Source organism: Notechis scutatus, chromosome 1 (assembly GCF_049901735.1).
Source record: "Notechis scutatus isolate UNSWTSFEM ecotype Mainland chromosome 1, rNotScu1.2, whole genome shotgun sequence".
In the NCBI taxonomy this organism is placed as follows: domain Eukaryota; kingdom Metazoa; phylum Chordata; class Lepidosauria; order Squamata; family Elapidae; genus Notechis; species Notechis scutatus.
The window spans coordinates 95504831-95522100 of NC_142009.1; the positions used below are offsets into that span (position 1 = coordinate 95504831).

General features: G+C 37.2%; 1 protein-coding gene across 9 annotated transcripts in view; it reads right to left on the bottom strand.

The window, feature by feature from the left end:
* LAMA2 (laminin subunit alpha 2) overlaps positions 1-17270 on the bottom strand; it is a 423950-nt gene that overhangs the window by 98099 nt on the left and 308581 nt on the right. For all 9 annotated transcript variants that reach the window (XM_087972045.1, XM_087972041.1, XM_087972015.1 and 6 more), the window contains 4 exons: positions 11380-11522; positions 7364-7462; positions 1317-1428; positions 121-283 (listed from right to left, as the gene is read on the bottom strand). In XM_087972045.1, coding sequence (XP_087828171.1) covers positions 121-283; positions 1317-1428; positions 7364-7462; positions 11380-11522 — 517 coding nt within the window. The remainder of the gene's footprint in view (positions 1-120; positions 284-1316; positions 1429-7363; positions 7463-11379; positions 11523-17270) is intronic.

Genomic DNA, 17270 nt, shown 5'->3' on the forward strand with positions numbered 1-17270 from the left:
TATTTGAAGTCTTAAACTGCCACTGAAATTTCAATTTCTCCCAAATCTGAAAGGAAATTTAATTAGAGGCATAATAAGATCAACTATTATTTCATTTATATTTTCCACTTTACCACTTACTCTAATTCATCTTGAGCTACTGCCTTTTGCAATTCCAATTTTCTCTTCCTAAGTTCTGCCATCATTTTGTCAACTTCACTCTGTAATTCTTGAAAGCTTTTGTCAAGTGCCTTCTCTGGGATCCCAAGAGTCTCATTCAGTTTTGAAGCAGCATCATTTACACCTGCACAAAGATGGCAAATTATGAATGTCAACCAAATGCAAACAGATAATGTTTAGCACATTCATTTGATTTTATTTCATTTATTGAAATGTTCCTATGATATTCCTCATGCATGGGAATGGAAATCTATCCAGTTACTCCAATAATAAATAAATAGACAGCAGGATTGGACATCATGTTTCATATGGGACCCTAATCTATTTGTACAACCCAAATCAATCAGAATAGAGCTGGAAGGGACCTTGATGGTCTTCTAGTCCAACCCCATGGTCAAATAGGAGACCCTATACCATTTCAGACAATGTTACACAATGTGCACAAAGTACTTTATTCAGCATTTCTGGAAAGGAATCACATCTCAATTCTAAGAATGATATCAAGTTTACAATAAAAATTATGTCTGCCTGGTCTTCTTTGTTTAGTATGTTTTATAATGCCTAAATATTGCTTAATACCTTCTAATTACTATTCCCAATTGCATTCTGAAGTTCATGGAATCAAATTCCTTTTAGGGATATAATTTGCTGAGTCTCAAGATGCATGTATATCTATCCATTTGCAAGCAGATGCTCGTTTCCAGCAAGAAATAATGCATTTTAAAGCCATTTTGAGAAATTAAAAATGTACTCTTAATGCACCTTGTAGAGTACTAAAACTACACGGTGCTTTTTTTCTTCTCTTAAATGAAAATTTCACTGAGTTGAAAATAAACAACAGCAAAGCAGAACTTACCCATTAGTTATTTAATCATAATAGCTATTCTTCTAGACTAAAAATGTTCCTGAAGGAGAACATTTAATTTCTGCTGTTCTGTGGTCGTAATTGCCAATTTACCAACAAACTACCCTCTTTAGATTGCAGGAAGCCTGCAATTATTTGCCTATAGTTGCTGTAGTTTAACACAAAAGTCCAATATTTTAATCAACCCATCCTCTCATTTTATAAAACTCTTGTTCAACGTCTTATATAATTATCCTTAAAAATGTGCTACTTTCCTTTCCTCGAGAAACCATTGGCATTTTCCCTTTCTTACCTTCTGCAGCCTGGAGGGTGACTTTGATGAGCTGTCCAAGCGACTTCGCTCTCTCATTAGTTGTCTTAGCATCCTGTCCAGTTTGTTCCCCATCTGCTGTCACCTTGGTCGCCTGGCAATACAGATTAAAGAAAAGTGTAATTAATGAACATGACAAGGAGATACTCCATCTGTCTGAATATACTTGGAAACCTTTCCTCAAGCAAAAAGAGATCAATGAATTATTGATCAGATATACTGGAAGTGACATATACTCTTCCCAAGTACACAATTATATTTTATAACCACTTCTATAATTAAGGCTCAATTTTTCATTTCGTGGAGAACATGTTGGAAAAAATAGGACACAAAGGAATTCTGGACAAAAAAAAAGGGGGTTTATTCCCACTCTTAAATATGTAAGACCCTACGTCTGATGAAAATATTGGTGTCCCAATTGAAATAATGGATCTCTTAGGATTTTATTAGGCACTTCAGTCCTATTGATTTTAGTGTTACATAGCACTTAGTTAACAATACTTAAGCAGCACTTCTGAGTATAGTTTTAATGAACAATTCATAATTTGTTTATATGACTACACTGTAGGAGATGACTAAGCTAAGCCTGAGGGTGGGGTCAAACACATCATCAGTTCAGAATCTCTACACCCCATAAGAGACTTGGGTCTGCCCCCACTTGAAGTGTGTTGGTTCTTATTTGACACAAATTTCCTTGACCATTAGTAGTTCAGATTCTTGTATGGTAAGTATTTCCTTGTCCACTCCAGAGCACGGTGCTCATCTCCATTTCTTGACTGAGGGACAAGGGAACCAGCATTATCCAAAGACATTTTCCATCGTCATGTGGCCAGCATGGCTATACACCAAAGGTGCATTGAATTCTGTTATATAGGTAGCATGAAAGAAACTTACAGGACTTTTGAACTCCATCTTGGTTCCTGACTTCTTGCACCTGACATATACCCACATGTTTATCAACAGCAAACCCTCCTACTGTGCAATATAAATCACAGTTCTAAATACATCCTTTGTGGGACAGATCAAAAATAGCAATTCACATTTTCCCCATTCTCCTTTCATTATCTTATTGCTAGAGAAGTAAATAAATCTCAGATATGTTGAAGCTACAACTACAAATCTTGGATATGTTGAAACTGGAAGTTAAGACCTCAATATCCAGTGGGTCTAATTTGTCAGGTGTATTGGAAAGAATATAGGTACAAAACAAAACACTGTCTAGAGGGAGATTGTTTTGCTATTGTTCATATCATAGATATCCAACCAGTTAGAAATATGGAAATAAAATGATATTGAAATTATACCATATTATTGAGATTCTGAGCTCTCAATGAATGTTGGTTTCCAGTAGTAAAGAGAACATTAACATGAGAAACTGTAAAGTGAAACACATTACTTTATATGCCTAGAGACCCCTTGACCTCTGTAATATCTTGCTGAATGAGGGGGGGAAGCTTAAACTTTTCTACATGATCAGACAGAACTCTGGGAAGAAGGAAATAGGTAAGATTCTCCTTTCCACTAGCCAATACAATACAAATCTACTGATCTAGGAAACCTCATTGGCTGGCTTCACATTATTAATGTGGCCCTTTGTTTACTAAGTAAACCATATCCTACTGGCTTCACATAACACATTAGATCCAAACTGAACACCTTTTGCCTTAATATAATATATAAATACAGTGATATAGAAATTAGCCCAATATATTTTATAGGACCTAATTCCTGGTGTGTGGAATCCATTATAAGCTAATATAGATTGGTAAATTGTCAATTAGTTACATTATAAATTTACTTACCCAAATTAATTATTAAAATAGGTTTAAGGTTTTTTTTTACTACAGTGAAATTTAACAAAAAAGATAAAAACAATACAATACAATATTACAAACAAAACAATATTGGTTGCTTTTGGAAACACAAATGGCACCAACTGTAAGTTACCACATCTTGACACAAAAAATCTGACCATTAAGCAGTAACAAAGAGAGACAAAAACTCTTATCTCTTTTCTAGTGGCTGTGTGGATTTTTCTTATTTAAATCTTCAAATAGCATAGTTCTAGTATTTTCTGTCCAAACAAATGTAGCTATATGGGGAGATAGTATATGGAAGAAAAAACTAACATTTTATTCTCCAAAAGAAAGAACTAACATTTTATTCTCTGAAGATCCATTCTATCAAAATTGGTTTCTATTTTTTGTGTTGTGCATCATTTATCATCATTTATTTTTTTTTAGCTCCTGAAATTTTCTTCAACCAAAGAATTCGGCAGTTGACCCACACTTCATCTTAAGAAAACTGAACAAGCTGATTTTGTCAAATTAATAGCATTGTTTTCTTTAATCTATTATTTGTCTCTGTTAGTTTTCTAACATGCTCCCTAATGAAGAGATTACTTGGACAATTTTTAATGCACAGATTAAATATATTGTCCAATATGGATTTTGAGTTTGTCCGGCAAACATCCAAATTTCATCAATGTGGGGTCAGTTCTTCAGTTTCTCTTTTTTTTAATCACTAGGTGGCAGACTTTCTATGGATATAATTCTCTACCTGATAAGTAACGAAAAATCCAGTTTCTGTAGTTTGTAGTTTTTATTAATGAAAAGAATAACCAACAGGAGAGGTGTCATCTCAGGAGGATTTTACTTCCAGAAAACAAAGGTTTTAATAACAGACTTTTCACCCCTCTTTTCTAAATGTGGTTTGCTTGATAGGATCTAAATCACAACTGAGATTTGATTTTGATGCAGGATTTTTTCTCTCTCTTGCTGTGTGCCTCTGTTGGGTTACAAATTAAAATTTATTATTTCTTTGCACTTCCTTTTTAAAGAAATGGTATTACAAATTAAAAAACTTAAAACATGCTAAAAGTAAGCCCCTTTTCTATGTTTTATTTTAGTAGTTTATAATTTAAATAAAATATGTAGGAGGAACTAAATAAGAGTGCAACTGACATATTGCCATCGTTTATTTTAATTTGCTGACTGTTGACAGAATTTTTGTCCACAGAGATATAAAAATAGCCAATACCTTCATTATAAAAGGAAGGCTCAAGAAAAAAAGCCTATTAATTTAAAAAACCAATGTTACCTGGCACAGTAAGCTAGCATCTCCAGAATCCTGGCCTTATCCCCCATGTGATGCAACTTCTAAAGCAAACATTCCAGCTGCTTTAATTATTTGAAAACTGGTCCTTTGCATTCCAAAGCACATCTTTTGAAAGAGATGCATAGTCCTAGGGGTTTCATTCCACAGAAAATATTATAGGAAGGAAATACGCTTTGAGTATTTTCTTTTTTGATTATGCCATTACCAGGAGAAATACCAGAGCCAAGAGCATTTTAGCACTGGGCCGTTTCACACGGGACTTTTGAGCTGTCCACAAAATCCATTTTGGAGCTATGTGATCCCACATCATTTCAGCATTCAGCCATTGTATAGATTAATTTCTAGTTCAACTAACTGGCATTTCCAGCTTCTTGGTGGGAACTTTAGACAAACCCTATTTCCCATCTCTTGGGTTTCAGCCGACATATTATTTTGTTTGTGGCTCTTGAAGAGGGAAAGATGGTTTCAGTGAATTCACAAATCCTCTTGCAACAACTCATTTTTAAAAAAATAGTCGGACAAATTCATATTGCTCCCTTTAAAACACAGCAAGCTGATTTGGCTGGTGAGAAACTGAAATGAAATTGATAAGAATTTTTTTTTTTTTGCCTTGAACCATGTTGGTGCAATTGTTAGAATGCAGTGCTGCAGGCAACTTCTATTGACTGCTGGTTGCCATCACCTTCCAAAGTAATTAAAATGAGGGCCCAGATTGTAGGGGGCAATATGCTGATACTGTAAACTGCAAAGCTCTGTGAAGCAGTATATAAGTCTAAAGTGCTTGTCTTTTGGCAGGGATCTGCCCAATTGTTGTTTGGGGCTCTTCCATGCCCCAAACTGCATTTGGATGGTATAGAGATTAGTTTGTGTGCTTGTAATTTATTTATTTTCTTTTTCTGGAAAACTGGGGATGAAGAGGTTTTTTTTAGTTGCTCTAAGACAATTTATTTCTCTTCCACCTTGCCTATTGACAACTTCAGCTATTCTTTACATGCCAGCATAGGCTGTAATCATTGGTTGGAATGTTCTCGCCTGTAACCATGGATACAGCAAATGGGAAACATGTTTGGTTGGAAAATAAGCTGCCTTTTAATTTAACTCATCCAAGTTGCTTCCCCACACAGAAAGAATTAAAAAAGAAAAAAGACATATTTAAGTATTCATGTATTAACTGCAGTTAGAATAGTATTTGCTCAAAACTGGAAAAGTGAAAAGTATCCGATAGAAGGGAAAATGATCAGGAATAGAATGTGCGGAAATGAATAGATTAACACGGGCAATTAAAGAAAAAGAACAAACTGAATATTATATGATATGGGAATTATTCTATCAGTGGTTGGAGAAGAAAAATGAAAATTAGAAATTGAATATATCAACATAGAAGATATCTACATAGAACATAAATGAACATATGAATATAGAGGGGAAGGAGTTAAGAAGGGGATGGTTACAACAATAAGATATATTATGTATAGTAGTTCCAAATAAGAATGTAATATAATTATTGTTGTTATGGTAAGGAATTTAAATTAACCATAAATAATATGGCACAAGATATTTGTACCCAGACGACACACTGTTTAAAGAAAAGATGGAATGTTTGTAAAAAATAAAATAAGAAACTTTTTTAAAAAAAGAAAAGAAAACCAGGCTGTAACCAACCAGCTGAAAACTTCATCACTATCAGAAAAGAGACCACAAACGTTTCTTCAAAGAAAGGCTGGGAGGAATAAATCATAGAATACAGAATCGACCCGAATGTGCTGAGATATCAGATATGCTGGTTCTGTTGAAAACAGTTGACTTGCTGAGGGGATCCCTGCACCTATAGATATTTCATCTCAATAAACAAATAAAACTGTGAGAACTGTGCTTGGAATAGAGTGGATTTTGAATCAGGCCAAATAGCTTTATTCTTTTTTGCAACTACTGAGAACTAGACGCTTTTAAAAACAGAGGTTGGCAAGTTGGTGTCTTTGCATCTATTCACTTGAGCAATTTGTTATTTATTTATTTTTATTTATTTGATTTGTCAATCGCTTACAAGATTATAAGTATAAGTATAAACATGAGTAAGAATATAGGAAATAGGTACGAATAAATAGGACAGGGACGGTAGGCACGATGGTGCACTTATGCACGCCCCTTACAGACCTCTTAGGAATGGGGTGAGGTCAATAGTGGACAGTTTGAGGTTAAAGAAGTGGGGGTTAGAGGATGTAACAACAGTCAGGTGGTTCAGTTACATGTTGGTTTTTGTCTTGTAAACAAGACAAATGTACATTGTTTATTTTAGAAATGTGGATGGGGACTTTTGCTGTTCCAATGTCATCCTGATCAAGTTGTTGTTGTTGTTGTTGTTGTTGTTATTATTATTATCATCATCATCATCATCATCATCATCATCATCATCATCATCATCATCTTTTTGTATTGATCAGCTGGAGCAGAATACTGATTAGCTGAAAACATTCCCTTCATTTTGAAGTTTGATTCCACATCTTGCTTTATACATAATTTGAATGGATGGATTAGTAGATAGATATGGTGCTGGTTAATTCTTCAAGGTTTTTAATTTTATAAATGTTTTCTTCTGATCTGTAGAACAGCTTCCAATGCTACTACCAGAAGTCTTTGTTAAATTATCCCTGGGAGTAGCCTAGGGTTTCTCAAGTAGGTGGCAGAGAAATGCAGGTAATGAATCCATCAATCACTCCATTAGAAAAGATCATATCAACAATGCCCTGTGTCTTTCTTCTTGCATACAGAAATTACAAAGAAATACAGATGGAATCCTGGCACCCATGTGGCTCCATGACTTTATCTCACTCAAGCTGAGATAAAGTCATGAGATCCCATTATTTTAAATGAATTCAGAATTCATTTATTTGCTATTTGCTTGTCAAACTCACCCTTGTCAGCAGTTCATCCATTTCTACCACAAGAGTATCTAAATTCTTCTGTGCCAAATTAAGAACTCTTTCTGGTGCTTGCTGAGGTGACAATAAATGCTGAGGAGAAAAAAAACAACAATTTACATTGTGGGTTCAATACTACTAGTAGAAAAATGCAAGCTTTCCATCCTGGTGAATGAAGCTGCATCTTAATCTCAGTTACTGTAATGGTGTATATAAAAATAATTTATAGAATATCTTTATGTAGAAGAAAAAACATACATGTATATGGCTAAATCTATAACTATTAAATATGTAAAGTGCCTGCTTAAACATATTACATGAAAGGATATGTAGGAGATGGCCAGGCTGAGTTGAGGGAAAGGTCAAACACATTATCAGTCATAAGTCCCTGCACACCCACAAGAGATCTAAGTCTAGCCCACTTTGAATTTCCCTTGACCCTTAATAGCTCAGATTCTTGTAGAAAGTTTAAGATTGCATTAAATCTTTATAATTTGAACTGCCTGACTCTCCTGATTTCCACAGTGCTTGACAGGTTGTTTTATGTTAGAAATTCTATTTAAATATAGCCCCACAGACCAAACAAAGTATACCGTCACCATGTGCTTTACTGCTTAACTGTTTAACTGTAACAGGAAACAGGAAACTCTACTTAGAACAAAAGAACATAAACTGTATATCTGTTCTGACCCAGCCGAAGTTTCTGAAAACAAGCACAGATAAACTCCAAAACTGAAACATTCACGGCTTTATTCCACAAATAACCCTCTTTGTAGATAACAGATGGCTTGCAACCAATTAGTCCAATAAAACTGTAGTCTGTAATCATCACACCACTTCTTCGAACTTTTGCCTTTTGCAAAGGCAAAAGCCATTTGAAACCAGGCTTTTATTCCCTAGAGGGAGGGGCCATTAATTAGCATTCTTACTCCTGAGTTGCCTGTGCTGCTCTTCCATGAATCATCCTGCTCTCACTCACACCCAGCACAGGCTTCTCGGGAACGTCCTCCTGATTACTGCCAGCGAACCACAACACTATCCCTCTAGCCCTTCCCCGGGGTCTGACAGTTTGAATGTGGCTGAGACAGGAATCGAGTGTGAAAAACTTTCACTGAATCTGGGGCATGGATGGAAGTTGCATCCTTCCATGTAAATGCCTCCATTTTGTACCCTTTCCATTCAATCAGGTACTGAAATTGCCCTTTCAACCACCGAGAGTCTCAAATACTGGCGATCTCGTACTCGAATGAATTGTCCCCATCACATGGTGCTGGCAGGGAAGGGTCAGGTTGGTGGAGCAGACAGGCCGGTCATTCGAGAACGAAAAGGGAGCGATGGAACACCGGATGGACCCGTAATAAATGAGGCAACTTCAGACTGTAGGTGACTGGGTTGACCACCGCCTCTACAGGGAATGGGCCAAGGTACTGATGGTCAAGCTTTCTCACTGGCCACAACCAATGGCAGCAGCGCTCTCCAAGAACGGACCACTACTCGCTTATAATCTGCTTTAGCCTTCCGGCATCGCATGCAAGATTTTACATAAGACTGCACATCGTGTCATAATCGGGGCCACCAGTAAGTCTGAGACACAAGGTGCAATGTCTTGAACAGGCCAAAATGCCCTGCCGCAGGATTGTTGTGGCACTGCGACAAGATAAGACCCTGAAGCGGCTCTGCCAGGACATAGAGTTTGTTACGGTAGCGCAAGAGTTCCTCTTCAAATGACCACAGTGAGTTGGGTCCCACTTCTTGCCTCCCCTGATCTGCCCAAGCATTGTGCCGCTGCGCCTCCCAAATCTCCATCCATAAAGCCACTGGCTCCTGCACAGTGAAGAATGATTCTACTGGCCATCCCATCTGGAGTGGAAGTTGATCTTCTGGACGCAGATACTCAGGCTTTTCCACAACAAATGGATGATATGTATCAGCGTGCCTCAAAGCTTGCTGCTCACTGAACCCATCTGTAAAATCCTGGAGTTCCGAAGGCACAGACACCTCGGGTAAACTCATTATCATCCCTGCACAGATGCGACAGGTGTGGTCCATGCACTTCAGGCTCAGGAACATGATCATATTCTGGGACCAATAGATTTGGGGGTCATGAGACCAAAGCCACGCCAAACCTAAAACCACACGGAGCTGCAATCCAGAAGTGAGGTAAAACTGAATCACCTCCTCATGCGCACCAATAGTCAGATACAAGGGCTGGGTGGTGGCCTTGATAGGCCAAGACATAAGCATCTGGCCATCAATGGTTTCAACCCGCAGAGGAGGGTCAACAGAGCACTGGGGAATTGCATACTTTTCTGCAAAGGCCACGTCCATGAAGTTCGTGGTGGCGCCGGAATCCACCAGAACATGCACTGGAATCTCCTGGGAACTATTGGCCAGAAACACTTCGGTCAACAGGATCAAATGCCGAGGGGGTCTGGAATCCACTTCTGAAGGACATGAGTCAAATCCTGTGTGTACCCGTTCCAAAGATTTCCGGGTTTGGGGAGCAGGTACAGGAACCAAACAAGTTTGCTGGGTCCGAGAAGCAGGCCTTGGGGCTGACACCCTTTGTTGCTTCTTGGGACATGAAGCGACCCAATGTCCAGGTTCTCCATAGTAGAGACACAACCCCTTGACATGCCATCTATTGTGCTCCATCACCGACAAGCAGGGTCTGGCAGTGCCTAAATACATGGGCTCCTCCTGTGGGAAAGAGGTTTTATGCACAACAGGGGCCACAGGAGGTGCTCGGGAAGCACGACAACGGTTCCGCCTCTGCAGGCTGGCATCAATCCTCAGGCACAGGTGAATCAATTCAGTGAGGGTCACAGGACAGTCCACTCATGCCACCTCATCCTGCAGCTCATCCGCCAGCCCGTCTTGGAACATGTCCATAAGTGCTGCCTCATTCCAAGCCAAATCCTGGCTAAGCAGCCGGAACTCGCTCACATATTCCTGCAAGGATTGCTGGCCCTGCTGCAAGTCTTTCACATGACGAGCAGCAGTCTGGGTCTTAATAGGGTCCTCATACATCACCCTCAGATGTTTACAAAACCCCCGGAAGTCATTCAGCAGAGCACTATCTTGCACCAGCAAGGGTGTGGCCCAGCATGCTGCAGAGCCAGAGAGCAGGCCAATTACAAAACCCACCTTATCCCGGTCAGTGGGGAAGTCCTCAGCTCTCAAGCTAATGAATAGCTGGCACTGTCCCCCAAAAGCTGGAAACATATCTTGGTTACCTTCAAACTTGTCTGTCAAAGCAACCAGGCATCTTCTTCAACGAGGGGGAGGAGGAGGTAGAGCAGCAAGAGCCTGAAGTTGTCCTACCTGTGTAGCTAACATAGCCAGCTGTTGTTGTAGCAAAGCATTCTCGGCTCGCAGCTGATCTATCTCTTAAGAAAAATAAATTTCGTCTTGGCAAAAGGCAAACTGTTCTGACTCAGCTGAAGTTTCCGAAAGCAAACACAGATAAACTCCAAAACTGAAACGTTCATGGCTTTATTCCACAAATAACCCTCTTTGTAGATAACAGATGGCTTGCAGCCAATTAGTCCAATAAATCAGAGTCTGTAATCATCACACCAACTCCTTTGAACTTTTGCCTTTTGCATTCTTACTCCCGAGTCGCCTGTGCTGCTCTTCCATGAATCATCCTGCTCTCACTCACACCCAGCACAGGCTTCTCGGGAACATCCTCCTGATTGCTGCGGGCGAACCACAACAATACCATAAATCCAAACTTGTAAACACTGCCACCTGCTGGCTGAATACTGCTGTTGTTGTTGCAGAAAAATACATTCCAACAATAAATTCCAACATTTTACAATACCTCTATGCTTTGTTTATACTATTATTTTCTTCAATCAGGCATTGAAAAATCAATCATAATGATAATGGTTAAAGCAATTAAACCATTAAGCCATGTTTTGCCAAAACCTAAGCATAATAACATATGTTGTTTAAAATAATGCTACTATGTGAGATCCAAACCATGTTGATGGACTTGATTATACCTTTAATTCTTGGGTTGTGTTTTCAAAAGAATAAAGCATTTTATATGGTGGATAAAGTGGTCCACTAAGATTAACAGTTAGAGTCATCTGATTTAATTGATCCAAGTCACGAAGAAGGACACCAGTGCACTCATCATCGCAAGCTGTGGGAAAAGACAATAAAAAATATTTATTCCTGTTCAACATCTGAGGCAACTACTTCTTATTTCAACTGAGAAACATTTTATAGTATACATAAAGTTCTCCAAAATATAAGGCCACTAACATTCAGTAACTGGTTCCGAAACATTCATAAAGCAATAAAAGGTGGAGTAGATTGAATAAATAGATATAAAATTGTCCAGATCTAGTGAGAAGGCCAATGTGACATAAAATACTCTTTAGATAAGAGTTCAATATACAATTTTTAGAATAACAAACACAAATCACATTGCACAGCCTAGAGCAGCTTAAAATCTTATTTAGTTTAGATGGGGAGGAGTAACAGAAGGATAGAATGGCAAAGGGCAAGAGAAGGTTTGAAATAATTAAATTAATAGCTACTTAAGGCCCATTTCAATTATATATCAGTATTAATAGCAGAGATTTAAATAAGAGAGTAATGGAAGAAGTAGTGGTAAAGCCACTGAAACAATGCCAGTCAAAGAAGAGATCATTATAGGAGCATTTTAAGAAAGTATATTGGTAATATTTGACACTCAAGGTTGGGAATTATGCACAAGAGTGCAGAAACTTGATGTCCAGTACAAGGTATAGAATGATTTAGGGAATATGTAGTGAGTGAATAGCACATATTCTAACATACATTTCCAGATGGAAAGATCTTACTAAAATTGTAATTTGATTCCAGCTTTCTCCTCTTAGTAATATTTTTGGGGTAAGAATAAAGAAAGGAGGAAAACACAAAAGATGATGAAGTCTGATCCTCAAAATTCTGTGAGGCAGTGATAGCACAATATTTTTTTATTGATATGTATCCACAAAAAATTATCTAGACATGCTAACCCACCATTCTAACATCACCAGATGGTCTTCATAGGACAAAAATACAACCCTACACCCTCAAGTGGTTAAATTTTAATAATATGGTAAGTTAAGCTCCCACTTTAAATCCTTGTTTATGATTGATTTAAATTAATTAGCATCTCTTTGTTTTTTGTGGTGAAAGAAGTCTATTTATCGATCTACTTAGTTTTTAATGGGCAGCATTACTGAACTACTTTGACAATATTTGGACATACAACAAATAACTGCATTTTATTTTTTTAAGCTATTGTAAACAGTTAGCCATCTGCGTATGTGTATGATTTCTTCAAGTAGGAATCCCATTCTACACAGAAAGACTATGATTCTGCCTAATGGTTAAGCAGGAAATTATATTCTCCTTGCTTTGAATATATCACTTACGTGAATTGGGTAGTGCAGAAATTCAACGAATAATTAAAAATAACTAAAAATGTTGAATGAAATAAGAATTGCCTATGAATGATTAGTTCTCAATTCCTCACTCCGATGTGCTAAGAAGACTTGTCCATTAAAATGAAAAGATAAGCTTTTAAAACCAAAAATAGACACATGATCATCAAAGAAGTCTTTTTCTAGATATTCTTCCCTCTCTGGTGATTCAAATTTCATATTTATAGATGATTGCCTAAGGCCTTGTCCTTGTCCACAATTTACCATATATTAATAACTCAAGAATACTCTTACTTTGCACTCAACTGATTCATGAAAGAGCTTTAATTTGACACTAACGGCTCTTCCCCATTATTCATTTGCAATGTTCTCCATCCATATATGGGCCAGCAAAAAACTAATCGTCTCCTCGTTGCCCATCCCAATTGCCCCGTTCTGGCTTGCAGCATCCTCCCTTCCCATAACAGGCAAGGCCATCCTTTTCTCTGACTGGGCTAGGAAGGCAGCAAGTAAAACAAAAAGGAGTTTCAATAAATCCACTAATGCAGGGATTAATTTATTGCCGAGTAGCAGAAATATAATAATCTTATTTAATCATCCTCTGAACCCAACCATTGGGGTCAGAAAGAAAATAAGGTACTCCTTGACTTATGACTGGTCGTTTATGGACTGTCTGAGGTTACGATGGACTCCTCAAAAGGTATTTATGACCTGGCTCCAAAGTTATGACAGCTCCCCCCCAATGATCACAAGACAGCATTTCAGATGCTTGGCAACTAACTTGCATTTGTGGTTGTATATAGCATCCTATAGTCACTGTAACCACAATTTATGACATTTTTTGCCAAAAACTGACATTTACTTCTGTTTTTCTGCAAAAAATGTCCCCTCATGAAAAATGGGTTTCCTTAACTGTGGCACTCACTTAATGACTTCTGCAGAAAAGGTTATAAAATAAGAGTAAGTCACACGATAACGCACTTTACAGCTGTCACTACTTATGAACATCATGAGCAAGCTCCATTAAAGGTTGCAAGTTGAGGACTACCTGTATTAAACATGCAACTTCAAATGAATACTAAGCATAGTGGTAGATCAGCAATTCTACTTTTCTTAATGATACAGAGGGAAGTGGGGGAGAAGCTTTATCTAAAAAAATAAGGATGAAGATTGTAGTCATTCTCATTGCTCCCTAAGCCTTACCATGAATTACAAGGGTGTAACTTCCAGTTGTTGGATTGTTACTTTCATCCTTACACATACAGTTGAAGTTTGAAAAGTTGCATGTTCCCTTTTTAGTAGGGGGATGACATCTAAAAGCATCCTGATATAAATCATTATATCCTAAGCAACCGTTTGCCTGCATGTCTGCTCGTGTATATTTGCATGCACAAGTTCTTTATCAGTTAGAGATATATTTCTACAAGTCAACATTTGGTGAACTTTTATCCCATCTTGTGCTATTTTATATCCAATTAAATTTAGGACAGAGTTTTTTTCCTTTTAAAAACAGGTATGTGTTGCTTCGGTCAGTGCAGAAAAGTACATTTCAACTGCAGAACTAGAAAGCAAATCACTAGAGAAGATACAAATTGATTTAATGAGACAAGAAGGCAATTGGGGATTGTACAAGGAAGCACTGAGAAGTTATTTTTCAGTTATTTTCTTTCCTTCTTTTTGCCTTGCACTCCAGACTCTCCTTCTGCTGATTTGTTGCTTGAACTGAAATGCATCATAATTGCTCAAGCAAGAAGGCAATATTTTCTACTTTATGTATGCATACCTGAAAAATCTGTTAGTGACCTAAATTTTCTTATGTTCTCTTTATCACACAAAAAGAAAGTATGTTTCCATGTTAAACATAAGGATTTACACCAAGCTGTGAATTTTACATAACATCTACCTGCTGGTCAAGGAATGGTGCAGTTTTATTAGGTAGATGTTCAGCAACTATTAAGCAAATAAATAGCAGAAACGGCCTATATTTTGAAAAAAAAAAAAGAATCATTTGTTGTCAACAAATAGCAACACACTATTAGATTTCCTGGTTTTACTTTTTTTCTATTTAAGCTCAAGGCAGTAGACAATAAATACTATAAAAAGGGATGCAAATGAAAACCAACTTAATTCAGCATGATAAAAAACCTGAATTGCTCATAAAGACATGAAAATACTCTAAATTAACAAATAACTGCTTCCTATTATATGGTCTATGAACATTTAGCATGAATTAATATCTCTGGGTTGGAAATTGAATTGAAAAGAGGAGACACATTATTGTCCCTTCTTTAATAAAAGGGACAAGGTATAGTTACTCAAAGACTGGATTAAACTGGAGCAATGGAAATATTACAAAATGATAATTATATAATTTATACATGACTAAATATCACCACAGTTTAGTCTATAAAACTGTCAGTAAGAATTAGTGTTCACTGCTAACAAATACAGCATTATAGCCAAGATGATTACAGTTATTCATGGAGAAAAGCAAAAAAAACCATGCAGCATTTCAGCAAGGCATTAATTGGAAGCACACTGGATGAAATTAAGTATTTCCTAAGCAGATGATTGCTTGAGACCCCTTCTCTCTTCCTCCAATTCTCCAGAGTTTGCTTTGAAGAAGGTTTTGAGGTCTTTCAGAAGGATTCAAAAGCAATACAAGAGTTGCTCCCCTTCCCATCTTTAGGGTTGGAGCACATTTTGTTGGTGGAACGTTTGTTAACTGAGAACCAAGAATTCAAGCCTACTCTAAAGGTGAACTTGCTTGAGCTAAAGCATGCTTGCAGTGTTGAAGATTATTGAGGCATTAGAGTTACATGCCTTTGAGACCTGGGGAGTGTCATAATTGTTTCTTTGGGTAGGCTTGGAGCTATTGTTGGTATGTTGGATTGTCTGCCTGCCTGCCTGCCTGCTTGTCCCATCTATCTATATCTCAATCTGTCCGTCCATCTGTCCGTCCATCCATCCATCCATCCATCCATCCATCCATCCAATCTTAAAATACCACGTATGCATCTATTTTACAAAAGCCAATACAACACCATGAGTTTAAATGTAGCAGAAAGCTAACAACCACTCTTCTGTTTAAAAAGTTGCAAGTCGCTTGTCTATATAATCAATGTATTTGACTAGTGAGAACTGTTCACCTGTGAAGCAGGTGGAATGTAAGGAAGAGAAGCCTCAATTAGCTGCCTTAGCAAAATAAATTTCCCCCTTTGGCAAATGGTTACAGGTATTATAATTTACAGTTTTGTTTACTTTTAATAACATGTTCAATATTTTATCTCTCTCACACACACACTGGGTGCTGAAAATCAGGATATTTAAAGATGTTAGTGTTAGCAGTAGACATGCTTGATAAAGGTAGTCCTTGACTTACAACCACTTGTTCAGTGACCATTTACAAGTTACAATAGCACTGAAAAAAGTGAATTAGAAGTGTTCTTCACAGTTATGACCATTGCAGCATCCAGATGTTCCTGTGATCAAAATTTGGGCACCTGGGAACTGGCATGTATTTACGATGGTTGCAGCATCCTGGGGTCATGTCATCATTATATGTGACCTTCCCAGCTGGTTTTCAACAAAGTAAACGGGGGAAGCCAAGTTTATTTAAAAACTGCAGTGATTTGGTTAATAGTCATGGCCAAAAAGGTCATAAAATTGGGCATGACTCACTTAACTCACTTAGCAACAAAAAATTTAGTTCCAAATGTGTTCATAAGTTGAAGACTATCTGTACTCCTTAATTTGTGTAATTCTGAGCTGTACATATTTTTATGACTGAAACCACCATACCATAACCCTGGTATTTGGTAACCATTTGTTGAGGAAAATATTGTGGAATTTTAATCTGGAGTCTACTAAAGAGTCTACTTTTCCTTAGGGCCTTGACTGCTTTTTATTGCTTTAAAAAACTGTTATATTAACTGCTTTGAAACCAGTTAAAATTATTCTGTATTGTAATATGAGTATCTATAATGTATAGAAAAACCTAATTAGATCTTTACCGATTCTGAAAATTTAATCTGTGCATATTTTATCTGCCTTTACAGCAGCTTTGAGGTTAAAATATGGTTTACCTTTTCCACAAGGAGTTTGCTTTCTAGTTATGATTAAATTTTTCCAGGTGTTATTTCAAGCAAATATTTGCTTAATTAGGAAGCATGTTAGCTGATTAAGAATAATTTATATGTCAAAAAAGGGAATTAAATTCACTTATTACTGATCATTTTCTTGCCCATCCAATATATTTTAATTTCATTTCATTTTGATAGGCTCAAGTGTAGAAATTAAACAAGAATTTAATAACGTGTTAAGGACAAAAAGCAGGAACAGTGTATCATTCACAGCTACAGTACAAGAACTTATGCAATGTTAAAAGAAAAGCAATGTATAAGAAGTGGGAGGGAAATTATCAACTGTGTCATTGCTGAACTGGAGCTAAGGATATCTAAAAGTAACTTGGAGAA